General features: G+C 36.8%; 1 protein-coding gene across 3 annotated transcripts in view; it reads left to right on the top strand.

Moving 5' to 3' along the window:
• The window catches only part of ngfa (nerve growth factor a (beta polypeptide)), a 36,681-nt gene extending 28,309 nt beyond the window's left edge, over window positions 1-8,372 (top strand). For 2 of the 3 annotated variants that reach the window (XM_077204701.1, XM_077204703.1), the window contains 2 exons: window positions 5,840-5,954; window positions 7,330-8,372. In XM_077204701.1, the coding sequence (XP_077060816.1) occupies window positions 7,341-8,033 (693 nt within the window). In that variant the 5' untranslated portion in view covers window positions 5,840-5,954; window positions 7,330-7,340 and the 3' untranslated portion in view covers window positions 8,034-8,372. Of the gene's footprint in view, window positions 1-5,839; window positions 5,955-7,326 lie in introns of all 3 variants that reach the window. The other variant, XM_077204702.1, reaches the window with a different exon arrangement.
• The last annotated feature ends 15,205 nt before the right edge of the window (window positions 8,373-23,577 follow it).

Raw genomic sequence — 23,577 nt, 5'->3', positions numbered from 1 at the left:
TGTAGAATTTACAATATCTGTTAAGGAAATAGATTTTTCAATAAAGATGCATGTTACAACTGTGGCGTATTGTAGCTATAGTTTCAAACTGTGTAGGAGGCTATCTTTCTTTTTCTTTTTTCTCTTCTATATTTAAAAAGAAAGAAACAAAGTTAACATTGGCCTTACCATGGTGACGAGGAGCCATCAATGGTCTTACTTGTAATTATATTCTTATTGTAACAAATGCAACAGTTAAACATTACAAGAATGTTACTTTTTCATAAGGCCAAGAAAGAGCTTTAAAATAAGCTTTTTGAATTATTGACTTGATTGATTTTCCCCACGTTTAAAATGTTTTCTGCTAATAATGACAGATATTAGGAAAAACCTGCTTTCACATACATCAAGAGATGACAGGAAATTAACATTTTCAGTATAAGAAAATATTAGGTAAAGATAGTTTGACTTTCCATGGCACTTAAAAAGTGATTGATAACTATAGGCTACTTTATTGTAGTTGTCATAAACCAACTTTGCATGTTTGGATCATTTTGCAGGACCATCGAAATGAAACTTAACTGATTTTTAAGTACAAATATTCTGAGCCTCAGGACAGCATGCATAATAATTATTTTTAAAAATTATGTTTTGAGGGAAAAAGACATTTAAGTGATTTTTAAAATGTTTATTTGCACTAAAAACTAAAAGTAAATATCTGCGTTTACACGTGCAGATCAGCTTCCCTCTTGCCTCCTTTTTTTCTTTTCCTCTACAGGAAGGTAGGCCATGATGGCTTGTGTTATTCTTACCATTAAAATAAACAGAATGGATAACAACCACAAACCTCAGACCACTGTAATCTCTCACAAAACCCCTCCTGTCATCACCAATTTCTGGCAAAGACTGATCAGGTACCAGTCTATGTTTTAATGTCATGTGATGAATGTTAGATGTTAGGCAAGTCTGTGAGTGAAGAAAAAGTGCATTCTGAGCACTGCGGGTTCTTCAGTAAACCATTTTGAACCTCGGTGGCTGTGCTGCGCGGTGTGTTTATATAGGTTTCGCCAAAGAGAGTTCAGAGCTAATTTATGTAGCATTCGAATACAATGTGTACTCAGCACTAAAGGACTAGAGGGCTAGTCGTTGTGTATCAGTTTGATGAGTGTGTGTTTATACATGCTGCACATGTGCTGGCGGGGATTTCTGAACTGGTACAAGAAAGCAGCAGCTCAATATCTTTCGAAATAGAATCATAACATTTTATGTGTTGGGGTCAAAAGTGTCGGTCAGAGCCATAGTGTTTCTTCAAACTGTGACACATTTTATGAAAGAAGTTGACAACTTGGTTAATATGTTCAGCCTTTTAGAGTTAAGTTTCAGGTTTAAAACAAATTAAGCTCTATGAACAACATCTTTGACACATTTATAATGGCAGGGAATGGGGACAATTTTTGGAGAGCAGAAATGTTAAGCTTATAATTTTATTAAAGCACTACCATTTATTATTCGTTTAAAACGTGTGTATTATTTGAGCTGTAAAACTGTTCTTGTATTTTTTTTTTATGGTTGTTTTAAGGGGGTTTAGGTCATGGCAAAGAAGTTTAGGCAAGTACTTTTAAAACGTATAGTATCCTTAATGTATAGTATATATATCCGTCCCATTCACTCGCTTATGAAAAATAATTACACTCAGTGTAATTTCTCTTTTAATAAAAAAAGAGTAAATATTACAGAAATAATATACTTTAAAAAGAAGTTCAAACTGAATGCAATATGTTTTGGACACTTAATTGCATTTGTTAATTAAATGAAAATGTATCAGTTTCAATGTATATGAACTGAATGAAGTGCTTTTTGACTCACTTCAGTATTCACTGTAAAAAAAAGTCAGTTTAATGTAATTTAAGTTGAAATGACTTATACATCCAAGTTGATTGTACTTGTGGGAAAGTCGGACTTTTGTACATATTTAAATGTAAATTCCGAATTAACTTCTATTGTCTTTGAAACATGGTAAGCATATTAAATATACATTAAATACACTTTATTGTGCCTTGTGTATCATGCATTAAAATATATTTGTAATTACACATTTGTAGGATGAAGTGGCAATTTAGTACATTTTATATATAATATTGTATAATACACTACAGTTAAAGTTATAATCAATGCTTTACTTGTGCTTTTGTATGTTAGTCAACACATCAAAATAAGTGCAAGACAGAATATTATTAAAACAATGTTTTAAAATGTGCTTTAAAGTCAAACTTTAAATTGAACTTTAAAAGTACACTTAAGTGTGTAAAGAAACGGCCATGAAAGTGAACTCTCTCTAAGTTCCCTTACTGGAACTAGTGGCATTTCATTTCATTAATATTATCTGCAAGTAAAGATATACATTATGCAATGAAAAAATATACTTTTTTGGAGTACACTACAAGTGCACATTCAATTCAATTTAGCACACTCCCTTTCACATGGGCTTCACTGTAACACATTTCAATTTTTTTTATTAAATGATTATGATTATTAAAAATGAAATTAATGCAATTAGATGTATTAAATGAACTTTTATGGTAGTCAACATTATACCACAAATGCTGTTGATTTAACCTGGAAAACCTGTTCATGAACCTGGAAAATTCCTCCTAGGGTTTGAGTTCAAACTTAAACAAATGATCAAACACAAAGAACAGGCCACAAAACGTGTTTACAGCATTTGATGTAAACAAGAGTTTTTGTTAATCTTATTGTGACACTACAAACTACATTAAATTGTCATGTTATATTATTTAGATGCTGGCGTTCATACACGGTGCAATCCAGACACTTAAGACCTTCTCCTCTCCTTGTGTGACAGACTTCTCACTGAAAACAAGGTTAGGTGACATCTGGGCAACATCATGTGTGTGAGAGCAGCACCAGACGCAAACAATGGGTGCGGCCTCAGTCTGTGAGCTGAATCCCTCAGCTGCAAAGCATATACAGCGAAGCATATACAGACAGTATGTGCGGCTGTATCGCTTTATTGTTTTAATTTCTGGTTCCGGCCTGTTTGTTTGCTTGAAAGTTTAGTCTATGCCTTGCTGCCATGTGCAGAGTTGAACAAGTGACAATGAATGCCTCTATTTACTCCCCAGATGTGTGGATGAAATGTTAGCGCAGTTTTGCCCTCTAGTGGTGACTGTGAATAAAGCACATCTTTCTACCAATCCATCCATCCATCCATCCATCCGTCCGTCCGTCTATCATCTGTCTGTATGTACATCTAACTATCAATCAATCTATCTATCTATCAATCTATCTATCTATCTATCTATCTATCTATCTATCTATCTATCTATCTATCTATCTCTCCGTCTATCTATCTATCACTCAATCTATCACTCCATCTATCTCTCCATCTATCTCTCTATCTATCTATCTATCTATCTATCACTCTATCACTCTATCAATCTATCTATCTATCTATCTATCTATCTATCTATCTATCTATCTATCTATCTATCTATCTATCTCTCCGTCTATCTATCTATCACTCAATCTATCACTCCATCTATCACTCCATCTATCTCTCCATCTATCTATCTATCTATCACTCTATCACTCTATCTATCTATCTATCTATCTGTTTGTCTGTCTGTCTGTTTGTCTATCTATCCATTTTGTCTACCTATCTATTCATCTATCTCTCCGTCTATCTATCTATCTATCTATCTCTGTCTGTACTATATCTATCTGTTTGTTTGTCTGTTTGTCTATCTATCTATCTATCTATCTATCTATCTATCTATCTATCTATTCATCTCTCCATCTATCTCTCCGTCTATCTATCTCTGTCTGTCTGTACGTCTTTCTATCTATCTATCTATTCTATATATCAATCAATCTATCATCTGACATTTCTATATATCTGTCTGTCTGTATCTATCTAGCTATCTGTCAATCAATCAATCAATCACTCAATCAATCCTGTCTGTCTGTCTGTCTATCTATCAGTCCGTCTGTCTGTCTGTCTATATATATCCGTCTATATATCTACAGTATATATCTACAGTATCTATCTACCGTATAAATCTTCGATCCATCCATCCGTATGTCTCACACACACACACACACACATATATATATTTACACTGTGCGTTTATCTTGAGCAGAAAATCATCATCTTCAAATGATTTCTTAAGGATCATGTGACACTGAAGTAATGATGCTGATACTGGCTAAGAAAAAAGTTTTTCAGTGCAAACAGTCTGTTTCTGATTTTTTTTTCTTTACACAAGTACAGTACATACACACATAGTCACACAGTCACACACAAAGTGTGATCAGCTGAAAGCAACGGTGTGCAGATTGCAGACCATCTGCTCACTATTCTCCTGATTATCAAATTTGAGGGTTGCATTTTCAGTTCATGCTTTTGATTTGATTGTGAGCATTGCATATATTATTAAAAATATCCCAACATCAAACCTTTATGAATCCTGCTTAGATGTTGTGCAGTGCATTTTGATCATTATTACTATTATTGCACAATAACCATTACAAGTTTGCACACTAGGAAGCCTAGAGATTATGCCAGCACAGATTTGGCATTACGCCTGTTCTTTGGCTTTATATATAAATAGAGTGGCAGTGTTTGGAAACAGGCTCGTCTCTCTGTGTCCAATACGTGACTGTTTTACAGTACACTAGATTGTGCAGGGACTCTCTCTCTTTTTCTTTTTCAAAGAATATTGACTTTAAATGAACCTGTTTACGTGGTACCTTTTGTCACAAAACATTTTGTGTGGAAGTTTCTTATTTGTGGTGTAAATATGCAAGAGGCTGATGTTTGCAGGGGCTAGAACTAAATTGCTTTGGATTGCTTTTGGAAATTTTGCTTATAAGCTGTGCAGGTAATATTAATCCAATGTAGTTGGATTGTACTGAATTTAACATTATGTATTGTTGTTGATGCAATAATAAGTTATGTTGGTTATTGAGTTCTCTTTTTAATGAATTCCTTGTTTTTGCTAACTCTATTAATGCTTCCATATGTGGCGATTTGTAATGTCAATTGAGAAAGCTCAGCCTGATGGATGTTTTCTAATGAAACACTTTCTAGTGTGTGGTTCAGATGGGGCAGAGGTCTCATTATGAAGTGTAAAATTTCACACTTTTAATGGAATGACACTTTAGGTGGTTAAACATTGCAGGCAGGGGAAGTGACTCATGGCCAGGGTGAGCATCTGGGTAAATAGAGTCTAACCTTGACCTTTCTGTGTGGTTTCCGAAATATTTTACGCATTTATTTTGTCCTTTTCAAAAATATAACAGACAAGAAACAAACCAATCACCTCCAAGATGAATCAGAATAAGTACAATATGGAAAAAAAGTTTAAAAAGTACAAGACTTTGTTCATTTAGAATTATCTCATTGCAAATAAAAACAAATATATTTTTAAGTTCATTGCAAAATCAATATAATCCGTTTTTTTAAGAGTCTGGACTCGAGGCTGTCATTTACAATGCTTTGTGGGGTATTGTAGTGCTTCATTAGGATTATTTTTTTTGACATGTACATCAGCAGTCCACAACCTCACAGCTTTTATTGTTAAAAATCGATTTCTCTTCGAAGATCTTTCATAACCTTACTGTTGCACACTGGGTTCACGCAGCCACATCATTTCTGATGTGAATACTGAGAGAAAATTATGTTTGCAGGCTCAATCTAGACTGTAAACACTTCAGAATATGTATAACTCACTCCTCGTTGACCTTATGCAGATTTGAAGATTATATCAGACCACTCAACGCATATGCTTGGATGTTATTGTACCTAACGAGCCACGCTCTGTGTTTGTGTGTTTTACAGAATAAAAGCAGACACACAGGCCAGTCCTGATGGCAGGCGCTTGGGGGTCAGCCTGCACTGGACTCTGGCTCTAGCAGCCCATTGGGCCCTCACTTCAACTCTGAACATTTCACAGGTCAGTGAGCACACACACGCACACACACTCACAGCATTGTTTCACAATATTAGTGATGGCATTCGATAGACTTCCATTGATTTTATCTCAGCTTAATGATATTTTCTATCGCCTAACCAAACCCCTACCTACCAATCACAGAAATACGCGCAAAGCACTATATTTGAATAAAAACATAATTTTGATGATTTATATGCTTTTTTTAAAAGTGGTGACCAGTAAAATGTCCTCACTAATCGATTCGGGTGTCATAATATTTCACTATACAAGTTTTAAACATTTGGCCATCAAAAGTAATTAAACAAGTACACACTCACACACACACACACAGACACACACACACAGAGAGAGACTGGAATGCATAATGTTAAAAAATAATTATAATTTTATTAAAAGACATGGTAATACTGTCACAATATTTTAAGGTGACGTAGTTACACATTACTACATGTAGTTCCTATTGTAATAGCAGTAAAGAATGCATTATTATAAGTAACTAACCCCAAAACAAACCCTTACCATAACTCTTTAGCAAGTACGTGTAGTTAATTAATATTACTCTGTACTTATTTGAGTAAGTACAATGCAACTACGTCACCTTAAAATAAAGTGTAACCAAAGAAATTTCCACTATTATTCAGCAACGCTGCATTGACCAAGACCAAAAAAAAATTCTCTTTTAAACAATGCTATTCTTTAGAACAACAACTTAATAAATGTTTCTAGATTAGATAGATGTTTCATCAAATAGATCATATGATGATTTCTGAAGGATCATGTGACACTGAAGACTGGAGTAATGATGCTGAAAATTCACCTTTGATCACAGGAATAAATTACATTTTAATATATATTCACATAGAAAACAGCTATTTTAGATTGTAATAATTTTTCACAATATTATTTTTCTAGTGTGTTTTTGAGTGAATAAATGCAGCCTTGGTAAATCATTCAAAAACCCTACCAACCGCCAATATTGAATGGTAGTGTAAATATAAACAAGTAATTTCATTTCTTTAATCTTATTTTGTTTTTCTTAAGGCCATCAATATTTTCTTTTTACATTGAGATTATTTTAATGATTATTAAAACATTTGATCATTTTCTTTATTCAAAATATTTCTTATTTTTTCCTTTCGCTTTTTGAAATTGCCCTAGACACATTCTCGACAGTTTTCGTGAAAATTACACCGATGCCAGATTCTTCCATGCATAGCTCAGTAATATCTTCAATATGAACAGTTATTTTTTCCTGCTGCCCTTTTAAACAGTCAGGAATCCAGGCCACCTTACAGACAGAAAGTGTTTCTAATAACTTGAGAAATTATTATGCACACTTCCATGATAATGATTGTTTTTGTCTTTTTGCCAGCAGGACGAGTGCCCATGAGGTCGTTGACGCTGGTCCTGCTCGTCCTGATCAGCATCCAGGCTGCACTCATCATGGGAGGCCACACCCAGGCGCAGGGGCCAGCCAATCAGCACGCAGCAGCACAACACTCCCCTAGGCCTCACGGCCAATCCAAGCAGGACTCGCATTATGAAGACCAAATCCCCACCGTGGACCCGAAACTCTTCAACAAGCGCCGCTACCGCTCACCTCGCGTGCTGTTCAGCGACGTGGTCCCTACGGAAAATGAAACGGGAGGCCCCAAACGCCCACGTGTCCGGCGGAAGGCTAACGACTTCTTGCATCGCGGCGAGTACTCGGTGTGCGACAGCGAAGAGCACTGGGTCGACAACCTGACCCTTGCCACAGACTTAGGGGGCAATGAAGTCACGGTGCTGCCACACGTTCGCATCAACAACGTCGTGAAGAAGCAACTCTTCTTCGAGACCACATGCCGCGTGTCGAAACCCGTCGGGGCCCCCAAGACAGGTAAAGGAGCCAGCGGAGTTAAAGCTGGAACCTCTAGCTGTCGTGGGATTGACAACCGGCACTGGAACTCGTATTGCACCAACACGCACACCTATGTACGTGCGCTAACAACAAACTACAAAAAACAGATCGCCTGGAGGTTCATCCGAATCAACGGCGCTTGCGTGTGCGTGCTCAGCCGCAACTCATGGAGGCATTGAGTGATGTATTGACTGGTGTCTCAGCCAACCCACTGCAGTCTCCTGTCGCAAGCCCCTCCCACCCGTCAATAATAACATCCGTACTGGTGATCCGAGACTCCGCCCCTTTTCTGTTCTGCTCATGACATCACAACCCACTCCCCTCCTACCCTACCTCACTCTGTAAATTATTGGTTGTTTAAGTTATGAGGACTGCATGACATATTTATATAGTTTATACGGTCAGAATATAAATATAAATATATATATATGTGTATATACAGTATACATAAAGCAAGCTTTTGTTGTGTTGTTGATGCTCTTATTTATTAAACACCTCACTACAGTATGTCAATGCAAGACTGCTTCTGTCGTAATCTCATTTAATGATCATTCAAACTTATTTTTTTTTAACAAAAGCAGTTAATTTAGTGCAAAGCCTAACTATTTTACGAGAAGCAGATTTCTTATGAATTTGTATGAAAAAGCGTGAAGGTCCATCCATAAACAACCGTCAGCGAGGCATAGGCGAATTTTGCGCAAATGTTCAAATTAGATTATGCAAATTCATACGAATTAGCCATCAATTCACCAAAACGTAAACATAATTCAGAATTACAATGAGATTTTGTTGGATATGGAAGCTTGTTTCCACTACAGAATAAAATTGTTTTAGAGAAAATTGCAACTTTTTTATCCCACAATTTAGACTTTCAGAATTGCACGTTAGACTTTTTTTTTCTCACAAAGTTCTCACAAATTTGACTTTTTTCTCAGAACGGCAAGTTTATATTTCGCAATTCAGACTTTTTTCTCTGCGAGAAAAAAATCAGAATTGTGATTAAAACTTAACAGTGTAATTGGGGGGTGGGGCTGTACTTAAGATAATATAATATTACTAAATCAAAAGCCCAAATAATGTTCATATTGTTTTTCAACACACTTAAGTACACTTTTTAAGTAAGTTCACTTTTGAATTGATGTAAAATTGATGTGTTTTGTTTTAAAGCACATTTTAAATTATGTTTTAATAATCTTTACTCCGGCTTTAAAGTACACTTATTTTGATGTGCTGACTAACCTACTAAAGCATATGTAAATCACTAGCATTTAATTGTGTTTTTAAATATTTAAAATTTATCATCATTGCACTTTCATCATTACAACTGTGCAATTACAAATATATTTAAACACATGACATAAAAGTTTCAATAGAAATTACATAAAGTATATTTGTTTACCATACATGCTTGTCAGTACATTTAGCAGTAACTTTAACCGTATTTAAAAAAGAAATAATTCTGAAAATATATATAAAGATGCATTTAAGTCCTTAAGTGAGACAAAAATAACTCTAAAGTTCAACTAATTGAAGTTGATATGAATTTAAATTAAATGCAATTAATAAGCAATTAAGTGTCCGAAAATATTACATTGAGTTCCCCCTTTTAAAAAGTATGATACACGGTACTTCTCTTTCACAAGGGTTTAGTTTGAAGCAGGAAAACAATTCCACAAATCCTTGTATTCTATCCCTCTACATCTTTGCACTGAACCATCCAACTGATCCAGGTTGTTTATCTGATTACTTTTAGCAGTTAGTCCCTATAAGCTAATCGTTTACATTGTACGGATAGCAGAATTCAGGTCACATACTTCAAGAACTGTTGGTGTTTGCCAAGAAAAACACAGATGAGATGAATGAGAATGGCAACAGATAGCTTTTCTAATACTTTAGCTATTAAACAGCTTAACATTATTCATTTGAGTATACTGCAAAAAAAGTTGCTGCCTTAAATTTTTAAGTACAATCAACTTGGATGCTTGGAAGTCATTTCAACTTACTTCAGTTTAATGCAACCTAAAATGCATTAAACTGACCCCACCAAAAAATTAGTTGAATCTTGTATAACTAATAAAAAAAAGTTGAAAATTGCTCAACTTATTTTGATGAGTTAAAGCAATGTAAGAACATATGTTGTCATAACTTCTTGATTATATAATGTTTTACATGCAAATCTAGGAATATGAAGAATCTCATTTGGAAAACTATTACAGACTTTGGGAAATGTCCCTTTTTAAAGCTGATGAAAGCAATCTAATGCATTGTAAATTTTTTAATAAGGTAAAATTGAAGTGAGTAGCTGTTTATAACCCATAGCAACAACTGTTACTGTCAGATGTGCAAGGGTGTATCATAAGTTCATCCACTGACGTAGAGTTTGCACTCCAAAAAAACATATCCCTGTCTGTTTCCCGCTCAGAGATGAATGTATTATCTGGAATAGGCTACTAAGGGACTATCTGGGATCCCTCGTGTTCTTTCCTTTCCAATCCATGTAGGATCATAAAAATGAGCTCAAATAAATGAGACAAAACTTGCACTCATAGTGCAATCAGCCATGCAAGGTGGCCTGGAACGTCTAGCAGACATTTCAGGCTAGAATCTCACTCTGGATTCTTGGGTCACGTCAAGAAGATATACAATGGGAAAAACAGATCGGCATTAATAGTGCATCTCCAGCTATAAAGGAGATCACATGTAAAGCGAAGCAGCTGTCTTGCCTTTGGTGAGGAGCACGCGCTGAACGGCATCTGGAATCGTGCATGGGCATCGTGAATTAATGAAGGTCCTGGCGGCAGTCTGCGAGAGAATGTCCCAACTGAGCCTCTGTCCGTGCAAGAACATGTTTATGTTTTCTGATTACAGAGTTTAGACGGAGAGAGAAGAGGAGCATGGGAGAGAATATGTATGTGGGTCAGGTGGAGACCAAATGTCACCTTGATGATAGTAAAACCTGAAATTGCCGACATTGTGGAGACCGTCCAATGGTCATCTTGATAAAAAAGGATCTAAAAATGCCAAACGGTTTACATGAGGCAGTTCTTTTTTAGGAGGCAGAGCGAGAAAAAATCAATAATTTTGCCAGACTGATGTTGCATTCTTGCTTCATTGACGTGTCAAGTCAGTTATGTTAAGTGAAACAAAAGCAACACTTTATCATAGAGATAATGTTAACACAATCAGCTGATTTATTGTCATTAGCAGTGTTGGGGGTAACGTATTATAAGTAACTCGACGTACGTAAATAGATTACTTTTTTTCCAAGTAACAAGTAATGCATTACTTTTAAATTTGCAATAAAATACCTTACTTTTTCAAATAAGTTTTCCCATTTATTGCCCGACAGCTCTCCTGTCCCCATATATCGAGAGAAATCATGAGTGAGTTCAGATGCGGTGTGTGTGCGCTATGTGTAAACATGATGGTTACTGTAGATCTAATGTGAGCATTCACTCATCTCACTTGTACACAAAACACATTCTGTATTCCTCAAAATGAATAAAAACTGTGAAATGCAGACGCAGAATATTACGCAAATCTGCAATAATTAAATATCTTAAATATACTTTATGTATTTAAACCAGCCTGATCTTATGAAAAGCGTCTCTATAGCAAGCATTGTTTTTATCGTGCAATTTATACGCGAAATGGCGTGGTATACCCACATACCCCCAACCACTAATCCTAGCCAAGGGGTTCACAGTGCGTATCATATGAACCTAAAAACTCATTCCCGTGTATAAATTGCACGGTAAACACAATGCGTGCTATAGAGATGCATTTCATGAGATCGGGTTGATTTAATCTCACTTTATTAACCAATATCTATGCTTCTGACCTTTGATGATCCAATTAAACCAAACTAATCTAAGCAAATTAATGTAAACTAAGTAAAAATCACTTAAGATAAACATCACATTTGTGTCTCTTTTTAGTGTTGAACTTTCTTCTCCTCCATCCAGAACGGCAGCGCAGCTGAAAGGTTTGTTTGAGCTGCGACCTCTACTGTACAGGCGTGAACTTATTTTTCCTTTATCCTGAGGCTTATTTATTTCACCTGTGCTTTGAAAAGGCCTTTACATTTGCCAAAAATATAACTTTTGTGTTGTTAAAAACTAAAGCAAGCCCAGCTCAGGTGAGAAAAAGTAATGCAAAAGTACTGTAACATTGCTTTCCATAAAATATATTTACATAACGCAATATTACAACATTACTTTTAAAAGTAACTTTCCCTTACACTGGTTATTAGTTCATTAATCAGCTGATGATGTTATTCAATGTCAGATACTTTTTTACCAAAATTACCGTTCAAAAGTTTGGGGTTGGTATGATGTTTTTAACATTTAAAGTCTCTTACGATCACAATTTTAATCAAAAATACAGTAAAAACCGTAATATTTTGAAATATTAGGTCCCACTTTATATTAAGTGGCTTCAGATACTATGTACTAACATTGAAATTAATAATTTGATACATGTTTTTACAGTGTACTTATATTTTGAAAATACCTGCATGTAATTACAGATGTACATTGTACTTATTTTTCGGGGCTTAAAGCCACTTAATATAAAGTGGGACCAAATATGATTACAATTTAAAATAACTGGAATATCGGAATATCATAAAATGTAATTTATTCCTGTGATCAAAGCTGAATTTTCAGCATCATTTCTCCAGTCTTTGGTGTCACATGATCCTTCAGAAATCATTCTGCTATGCTGATTTCATGATCAAGAAACATTACTTATTATTATCAATGTTGAAAACAGTTGAGCTGATTCATTTTCTTTGATGAATAAAAAGTTAAAAAGAACAGTATTTATTTTTTAACTTTTGAACAGTAGTGTGAACATAAAATTACCCTTAAAAAAGCATATAACATTAATGAACTAATAACAACGATAACTTGATAAGGTGTTGTTATTGTTTCACTTAACTGACAGTTATACGTTCACTTAATATTAATGTATAAGAGGGTATTATTTAATAAATGTATTAGAGAAAGTGAACTGAACGAGGCCATGCTGTAAAGAATAGCTGAACTCAAGGGCACTAAACAGCTTAAGTACTACTTACGGTGTCACTGTCATTATAACTGGATTAAAGCATTAAACGCCCAAGTGCAGCGGAGATGTAACTGGTAATGGCGTGCAATGTTCAGAAACACACTGGGTGGTTGGACTGGAAAGACTGTTGCAGCTGCACAGGCTGATGAGAGAGACACTGTTGAGGTCTCAGTGTCACGCTCAACAATAGCAGGTATTAGATAACATAAAGGCTGCCAAAAACACATGTGCCACTCTTACTTTCTTTTTCTGTGAATATTGTGAGAACAGAATTATGTCATGCCAAGACTTGTCTTTGAAATGAGAAAATTATCTGATAGGCATTCCTTGAATTGCCTCAAGCCTGGTTACATAATAATATGATTATCCTATAGTTTTCCATCATCATCATCATCATCATCATCATCACCAGAGACTCTAAAGGTTTCTACTGCACAACAGTTTGATGAATAACAACAAGCTACAATTATGTAGTTATTATTGAACTTTTCTTCGATATGACCAAAGCATAGGTATTATTAGCTCTGACTGACTTTTTCATCATTCAAATTTCATCTGCCAAGAGTGCCACTTCCACAGATGGCAGCAGAAATAAGCGCTTTTAAAAGAATATCATAAGGGAAACTGTGTTTGTCGCTGCTCAGAAACAGTGTTGTTGATCAGAGTTTGAAGTATGATTTCCATGTATATAGTGTAAGTATGCCATCTTGTGCTCAGAAGTGTGTATGCAGTCTGTAAATGTTGGATGACAGGTGAATCTCACAACAGCATGTCTTGGCTGTATTACTCCCAACAATTAAAAAGAAAAACATGACATTTTTACAAAAAGAAAATGTAGCATTTTTCAGGACCTAATTTTGCTGAAATTTTCTATGACAATTAAGCACATTTTCCCTAATTCCCATTACAATAAAGCCATTTTTTTTAATCAATATTTACATTTCATAATCAGGCGGCCCTTATAAATAGACTATAAAATAACATATTAGAAACCATATGGGCTGTATGAGCAAAGAAACATATTTCTGACACAACAAATTCAGACAGAACACGATCCACACAATGATGCTGTAAATTTGAATCAAACGTCTTTTGCTTGTATTGTGAGCATATCTTTTGTCAATATAATTTACAATACTTAACTATAACTATAACACATCTCAACGGTCACTGAGGAGTTATTTGTTAACCTCCTTTAATCTAATGAAACCGTATATTTAGTTAATAAATTATAAATAAATAAAAAATAAAAATAAAAATATAATAAATAAATTAAATAAATATGAGAAACTATTTTCAAATGCTTCAAGCACTTTATCCAAAGACAGATTCATATTAAGAAGGTATTTATTAATATATATATATAACAAAGACCTCTCACTTTAAAGGGACAGTTCACCTGAAAACACAATTTTTTTATAATATTATATATACTGTCTCTTTAAAGTGAGAGGTCTTTGTTAGTTGAAAATTGACAGTACGGTCATTATTTTTAAAGTATGTCCTCCTCGAAATAAGATTATTATTGTGTAATCTCACAGAGATGATAATGGACAGGACAGATAATATTTTGTTGCTGAAAATGTTTGAAGTTTAGCTTCCATAATTTTAGGAATTAGGATCTGCTGCTGTGATAAATATAGTTTGCAGATAATTCTGAAGGGAGCAGTAGCAGGCAGTCATTGAGCCCCTGAGAAATCTCCTCTACAAGAAGGCTGGTACAAAATAACATACACACAAGCACACACACGTGCGGCCGCACACACAAACACGTTGTGTTTCATGTTTTATGTGGACTTTGATTAGACATAGGCCTAATGAATTTTTATACAAACTGTATATTCTATCGCCTTACACTAAACCAGCCCATCACAGAAAACTTTCTGCATTTTTACATTTTAAAAAAGATAATTCTATATGATTTATAAGCGGTTTTCCTCAGGGGAACCAAAAAATTTCCCCACAAGGACAAGGATTTCGGATATTGCGATCTTTGTGGGGACATTTTGTCCCCATAACGTAGGGTTTACCAGGCCACACACACTCACACACACACACACACACACACAGAACCACATCATTATGTGATTAGCTTATTTCCAGTCTCTAAGGGTTAACAGCACATCTGCTCATATCATTCTGTTAAGTGCCTCTTTAAACATGCAAACCTTCTTATATTTGTCTCAGGACTTAATGGCCCACAGTTGGAAGAAATGCAACAACGGAAATGGGCTTTTTTTTTTTTACTTCAAATTCACTTCACCTTGCACAAATTCACTTTTTTCAACAACACCCATTTCTTCCCATGACCACTATTTACACTCATTATAATGTATTCTGGAGTCATTACAGAAATAAAGGCAGAGCTCTTATTGCTTACTTGTCTGCTCTTCTGTGAATCTCAAAGGATGGATCTCAACTGCTCCCCTCTCCCGCTGTGGTCGCCAGGATATGGCTTTTCAGTTACCAGGATACAGTCCAAGCTAGGATGAGTGCTCTCAGAGGAAGCAAGTAGACTTCTGTGGGACCTACAGAACAACTCTGGTGGTTTAATGGCGGGACCTTGAGTGGTCAACACATTTAGGAGATATCATGTGTTTTTGAATATGTTTTATGCTTTCGGATCACAGATGCCAAATTGACCTTCAGATTATTCGGTTGATGGCTGGGATGCATGTGAGAATGAATGACGACATATTAATTAATAAATGAATATCACCTTTTATCAGGAGGGCTGTGAATGAGTAGCCTGGTAATACCAGACTCTGCTACTTCACTTTGCTTCGTACACAGAGTCTGGGATAGCATAATAGAGAAGTGTTTTCTCTCTCGCTAGGGGGCGCGTACTGAAGTTTAAAATCATTGGTTACCCGTAAGCCAATCAGATAAGTTTGTTTATGACGCATGTTATGCGACCACACAGCCGCATCGAACCACAGACATCATGCATCGAACTCAAATCTATGATCGAACTTCCACTATAAACACTTGATGATGCGAGCGAAATACCCGAGTGAACATGGCTGTAAACGACTTTTTTGATCTGTGAGTGATGTAATAGAATGACTGCTGCGCTTGACAGGGCACAAACGAGCAGAGAGAGAGAGAGAGAGCCCCGGCCGCGCGCGCGCACTCCCACGTCTACAAACAACACGAGCGCTGTCTTGCTCTCTCTCCCTCGCGCATATTCATAAAAATCAATCGACAAGATAGTAAGAGGTCGGAAGACCGCGGTTTCACGTGGAGCATTTGGAGATTTTTAGAGATTATAGACTCTAGGAACAACATCTCAATGAACAACATCTCAACTATAAAGGCCTGTCTCATATAAGTTAGACGCCTATCTCAAGTACAAGCCGGTGCAGTTCGACGATTTGGGCAAATAAAAGCCCGGGCTATTATTTGAAGTTTTACGGTATTTAAGACCTGGAAAAGAAAAGAGACACTGACCTGTCAAAAGGCTCCCCAGTCTCTCGCTGACGATCGGTAATAGTTGATCAATTAAACTTTTCCCAAAGGGAGTAGGGCCACAACATCACCTCCATTCAAAATGTTTAATACACACTCTTCGTGTTCGGGCTTCAGTTTGCTAATGCCGGGAATATTCTCCACAACAGAGCGAATTGCATCCGCGTCTCCATATCAGCGGTCGTTTTCGATTTCCCTGACCTAATCTTAAACACGGCGCTTACCGACTACGTCACGGCTTTCAGCCCGCCCTCTGTTCGTTGATTGGCCAGGCTGTTTTCAGGCCGGTGGAAAACAGAAACATAGGCTGCTATCTCAGACTGACTACAGGAGCGAAATGAAATTAGCGGAAGTAGGAAGTCTGACGTAGTCAGGCTAGTGAATGAGCATGTAAATAGGAAAGGTAAAACACCTTCTTGAAGCTGCTGAATTTTCTATGAAAGTTTCAACCACGTAATTAAAATAAAAATTCCGACTTTCATCTCAAAAATTCTGACTTTTTTCTCGCAATTGTGGGTTCATTTCTCACATTTTGGACTCACAATTATGAGTTTATATCTCGCAATTCTGAGTGAATGTTCCTGTGCATTGGGTTACCAGCACCAAGTCCAATTAATCTTCAACCCCAATGTAAAACACTACATTTTTTGTTAACCTTTTGGAGTATCGAAATAATATTGCGAGTTCATATCGTTATAAGTATCGAATCATGACATGATGCTAGTATTATGCACCCCTAGTAAACATGCACTGTTTTAATGACAAGACAGGCGATGTAACGTTTGTTGGGGGTGGGGGGTGGACTAATAAAGAATATTTATCATGTGCAATTTTTACCTAGGGAACTATTTACGATGTTTCCGATTGCACGTGAAGTCAAATATCCAGTTACAACTATGGACTGAGAAGTTACTTAACAAAAATGGAGCACGTTATATGTGATATTGTTTTAAAACAACAGTTCAAAAAACAAGAACTTAGTATAGAGTAACTTACATTTTAGATGTAACTTTGTCCGGTTTTGTCACTATGGGATATCCCAGTCACGTGACCCCTAGCCGCGTGTCAGCCATTTTGACGGAATACATCCGTCAGCTACTCAGTGGCAATGGATCCATTAATAGGGGTGGGCCACCCCTAATAATAGATCAATTGCCGTGGGTAATATATATTATTAGTATATTATTATACTAATAATATAATTACATAAAAACGTTTTGATATTGGGCTACAGTGTGTTAGGTAAATGCATTTACCAGTAACGTTACTGACTCTGAAGCTAACTGAGCAATCCCACGGCTCTCTTCTCTACTCTCTACTACTACTTTAATACTGTTTCTAGCTAATGTTGGTTTCACTGGTACAAAAAAAACGTAAAAAAAATTAGTCAACCCATACACCATTAGAATGTACATTTTTTTTCATTGGTTGTTGTTAAATCTTACCCAGATACAATAGTGCTATTTTCTGATTGGCTATTGTGTAGCTCGACGAACAACACCAGAGAAGACGCGCTTGATTCCTGCCGGTTCCACAGAGAGCGGCGCGGCCAGAGTTTTGGTCGCTGCGGCATATTAAATATATTACAAATAGTTTTTCAGCGTGTGAAATACAATGTGTGGCGGGAGAGCGTGACAAAAGACCGAAATGAGTGACTGTCACGCTCAATGCGTGACACTTGAGAGCCCTGTTATGTTATGCTGAATGGTAGTGTGCACACACACATTGCGGATGTCTATGGTAACAGTGGATTTATAACATTTGATCCCGAACTCCGAGAAATCATTCATTAGCCTTCGAGGGGACAACTTACCTGATCCAAAATGAAGAGTGCAAAGCTGTGTTGAGTTGGAAGCCAAACAGTAACACCGCCATCAGCGTTTTGCCTGTTTATTGCCGCCAACCACTTGTTTCTCCGTTTTGGGATACGGTATAAAGATATTCCTTTTGTATGATCACGTATCTGATCGCATCCAATTGCACAGCATCGCTCGGGCATGATAGAAATATTTCGCGACGAGCTGTATTATCACCGGCGGTATAGCATTTTCTATTCCGTCAAAATGGCTGCTCCATTTGGCGTGACGTCACGCGGGACGTCCCTATAGCCGTTTCACCACCGAACGAGCAACACACAGGTGTGATGTTTTGTTCTTGGATGTTCTCGATTTGAACAAATGGTGGATAATGATTCAATGATTATTTTTAAAAGAAGATGGCTGAATTCATAACCGCATAGTTGCATACTACTATTGTTATTCCTACCTTAGAAAAATATGGTAGAAAGAATAGTTGGCTGGGGTAGCTAATATGCTGCAAATCCAGTTTAGTTATTGAATGAATCAGCTTCTGAGTAGCCTAAATGATTCAAATGACTCACAGTCGCCTGTCGCCACCTACTGGATTAACGATGTAGCCTATCGTAAAAAATAATGCTTATTGACTTTAGGGTAAGTAAGCTCAATATTTAATTTTTGACAGCAGAAAGGAAAGCAAGGCTGTGAGGGATAGAAGCACATTGGAAAATCTGTGCTGTTTTAAACAGAATAACGGAGACATCGGAGCTATAAAAAAAGATAAATTATAGTTGCTCTGAGATTGGATTAGGAGACTGCCCGGCTCATTTGGTAATGAGGTAAATTAACCAAGACACTGTGCAGACCCCTGGCTGCTTTGATCAAAAATAGCACGGACATGTGTCTCGGAGGGGTCTCATGCACATGCTAATCTAATGAGAGATATAATCTAATGACGTATTCTCCATTCATCTGTAACTGAAACAGTGAACACAATTTCACCCACCTTCTCTGTCAAGGCAGAAACAATAAAGATATTTATTACAAAGGCTATTTGAACAAAAAAAAATGATTTAAAAAAAACTTAATTTAGTTCTGGGCTACATGATTGTAAGTGAGCCTGGTCCTGGCACACTTTGGTAAAAAAACAAACAAAACAAAAAACGGCATTCACACGGGTTTAATAAATTACTGGTTCACGGTCACTGGCTCATGTATGGAGCTAGAATTGTGTCTTTAATACATGCGAGAAAATAAATGATCTGAGAGAAAAAAAAAATTTGCATCATGCATTTATTTTCCATTTCAAATCATTTTCTTTTTTTGCAGATATCCTAAGGGTAAGTGAAACCAAAGCAATGCTGATAATAACAAACAGGTAGATTTCCAAAACAACTAAACTGGATAAATCCTGATCTAATCTAATTTTGCTGTTTTGCCATATTTTTGAAAGCAGGCTAAATTAAGTGTCCACACTTGCCAAGAACACTGACAGGATGTGACTGGAATTTAAGAAATGTGAAAAAAATGTAATCAGATTAATTATAGGCTACAATATGCATATTGCATATCTTAATTATGAAATGTAATATGCATGCTGATTAAATTAATCCTACTGCTCATAAAACATTCACTACTCGGCTTAAAGACCCTTGGTGTGGCTTAAAGACCCTTAAAGTGCCTTTGCATGATGCGTTGACGTAATTTCCAAGAAGCTAAGGCGGGATATATTTAATGGCCCCTCCCCCTTTTCAAATAGCCAATAGTATTAGTTTACCTCACAGACTGCAAGTCATATTTGACAGCATCATGGAAGCGAATCCGAACGCTGATGATACGTTGGATTCAATAGAGGTGTGAATAAATTCTAGCCATTTCATTCTTAACCAACGTACAGTTGGAAAACTGAATAAAACTTGAGTGTTTGAGCAACCGAACACACATCTCCAGCCCATATTGCTCCGCCATGTGTCAATGGTCGCTTTGGCCAGGTGGTATTTATAGCATTGGGATCCATTTTAGCAGAAGTGAGAGACTGTAAGTTTTGAATGCTTATACAGTATCTCCATGCAAATTGTGTCATTGTTTTGGAATACACCAGCTTATTCATAATCGTGAGGCTATCATATTCATATTAAAAGCTAAAAAAAAATGATTTTGATTTCAGGGGGCCTTTAAGAAATCTAACCAGTTTAGATGGAAAGAATCTCAAGCTGACTAGCTGAAGACGTTGCTGTAGCTTTACCCATTAATAGACACGATACTTCCTTGGAAATAAATTCCAGCACAGTGCTATAATGAAATGAGCCTTCACAATAGATAATGCTTTACAATTAACACTGTTAGAGAGCTACATATGGCAATTTATCTGTAGAAATAAACTACCTTACATACCTGTTGAGTAATAAAAATGCCATCTCTGTCTATTTTACAACATGAAATGTTGTACGTTTTTGCATTTGTATAACAGTCAAAACTGCAACACAGAAAGCATATTTATGTCTTACATTTCATAATGAACCCAGACAAGCTCATGCCAACTTGATTTCCGTCAGTTCTTTTTCGTGAATAGGAGTGTGAGTCTTCACAAGCTGCTGTTCAAAATGCTCACGCTGAAACGCATTTTCGAATGCGTCCGTCCCCGAGATTGGTTTGCAGCGATCGACCTGAAGGCCGTGTACTCTCATGTGTAGATTCTCCCACAATACAGACAGTCTCTGCGCTTTGCGTTCGAGGGTCGAGCATATCAGAACAAGGTTCTGTCCTTCGGGCTGTCACTGCTTCCCCGTGTCGTCACGGAGGGGGCCCTTGTTCCCATGAGAGAACAGGGCTTTCGCATCCTCAACTATCTCGACGACTGGCTCATACTGGCACACTCGAGAAATCAGTTATGTGAACACAGGGACCTAGTGCTCAGGCACCTCAGCCAGTTGGGTCTTCAGGTCAACTGGGAAAAGAGCAAACTCTCCCCTGTGCAGAGGATCTCTTTTCTTGGTATGGAGTTGGATTCGGACGCACAGACAGCACGCCTCACAGAGAAACGCACTTGCTCGGTGCTGAACTGCTTGAATATGTTAAAAGGCAGGACAGCGTTCCCACTGAAAGTCTTTCAGAGGCTCATGGGGCATATGGCAGCAGCAGCGGTAACACCGCTCGGGTTGCTACAGATGAGACCGTTTCAGCACTGGCTTCACGGCCGAGTCCCGAGATGGGCATGGAAATGCGGGAGGTTCAAAGACGAGACGTCACCATTTTGGTCCGCATCAAATTAAATTTACAAAAGGGATTTTACATTTAAAAAAAAACATATTAAATGCAAGTAAAGAGTCTACTTTCATGTTTCAAATAACTTTTGTGAAAATAAAATGACAAAATATGAGTAAAATAATGCTCCAAAGTGTAAATTTGTCATTCAGCGTAATGGTCCGGACTTTGATTTTACTATTACATTTTTAAATAAACGTATAAAATGCCATGTTAAAAAAAAAAAAAATTGCTTCCTTGGCATGTTCACATAAGTGTTGGCTGTATTATATTAAAAGGACTATGTGTTATTTTTTTTCCTTAAGTATTGAAATAACTGGGGGACTTTTGTCCCGAATATGCAGCTTGTCACAGGTCATTCAGTGTACCAGGATCAGGAAGCAATTTTTAAATTAAATAAACAACCAATAGTCATCAAGCAGTCTGTGACATCATCAAAGGGCACCCTGAACATCTTGTGGTGCTGCAGCAAGTTAAGTTTATTGCTCTTAAAATATTTGATAATTTCACCTTTACATAGCTGTAACTTGATTAACAAAAACACTTGTCATTCAGTGATATGCCAAAAAAACACTTTTATTGTTAGAGTTTTTGAAAAATAAGTAGATGTTGTGAATAATTACGATTAACCTTTCTGGTCAAGTTAACTATTTAATATAGGTGGCTAGTTGTTAGCCTGCAATATTAGCTTAAGTAGAAGTTTCGTCATTCAGGGTAATGTTTTGTCATTCGGTGTAATGCAAATTGTCTGTTACACCACAGTGTCATCCATTACACTGAATGACAGTGTCACTGTTTAGATAACATTTTTAGCATTTTATGTATATTTCAGAAAAATTAGGGATGTTTAGTACTAAAAGAAAATATGAATCTTTATAAATATTAATGTTTTAATGTATTTTTGTCTTTTTTTTCGATGTGTAACTGATTTATTTTAGATGCCCACAAACAAAGAGAGAGTTACTAGGCACCGGCAGAAAGTTAATGCAGACCCAGTAGCTAGGGCAGCACTTTTAGCAAGGAGACGAGAAAGGTATTGAGGATTGCAATGTCAAAATAATAGGGCTGGATTAAAAAGATTGATTTCTCGATTTTAATCAATATCAATATGAAATTTGTTTCAAAGCCTAGGCCTAGAGTGCAAAGGCAATAGTGTCTGAGCCCTGAGGAAGTCAAAACTCACTACAGCAAACTGGGAGAAAGTTATCGACTAGGCAGCTCTCTCTCTCTCTCCATCTCTCCCTCTCCCTCTCTCCCTCTCCCTCTCTCCCTCTCCCTCTCCCTCTCTCCCTCTCCCTCTCCCTCTCCCTCTCCCTCTCCCTCTCCCTCTCCCTACCTACATACCTACCTACCTACCAGCTGAGCCACTTGGCTAGCTAACAACTCGCTGCCTAGTCAGAGCAAACTACCACCAAAGTCATACATTTTTTAATTTTTTTTATAATACCAACATTTCCCATGATTAAATATAAATCCTTGATGGTCCGGTGCTGCACTTTAACGTTTGTAACCCATCCAGCCAAAGCATATTGATACGCGTCTGTACTCTTTGAAAGCCTTCAAGCGATCCCCACTGGATGGGGAGGGGTTATGCACAAGGTAAATATATATATATCATGGAAGGCAAATTGGGATCGGAGCCTAAAATTAAAATTCTATCCGTCGATCTCTGTCTTTCTCTCTCATTCAAATGGGCAGTTTGGGCGACGCCCGTCGAGATCGGTCGTCAATATGGCGGCGTTCTATTTCTAGTGACGTAGGTGGCATCTATGAATAGGCTAAACATCACAAAAGTAAAGAAAATATATCGCAAATTCTGTTTCATGCCGACTTTAACATGTCAAATTGACATTTACCAAATACACTTTTAAAGCTGTAAATAGCCTACAAAATAATATTAAATTAGACCGCTACAGTTTTCTGATTTGGCACCTCTGATTGAGTTTTTCTGATCATTTTGGTGTTTAAGAGTGAAACTAAATGTTTATTTAGCTCTCCAAACAAAAAGCCTTTAAAAGCTTTCTCTGTTTTGTCTGGGATCGCGCAGTCCTATGAAAGAAGCCACTGTGCAGTGTCTGGATGGAGCATTGCCCGTCCCGAACCCCCCTCGAGTCCCCCCGACACA

The sequence above is a fragment of the Siphateles boraxobius genome, unplaced genomic scaffold (genome assembly GCF_051911475.1).
Source record: "Siphateles boraxobius isolate OS27281-9 unplaced genomic scaffold, OSU_SipBor_1 50, whole genome shotgun sequence".
Classification (NCBI taxonomy): Eukaryota; Metazoa; Chordata; class Actinopteri; order Cypriniformes; family Leuciscidae; genus Siphateles; species Siphateles boraxobius.
The sequence above is the reverse complement of the archived record's forward strand: the minus strand, read 5'-3'. Positions and strand labels throughout refer to the sequence as shown.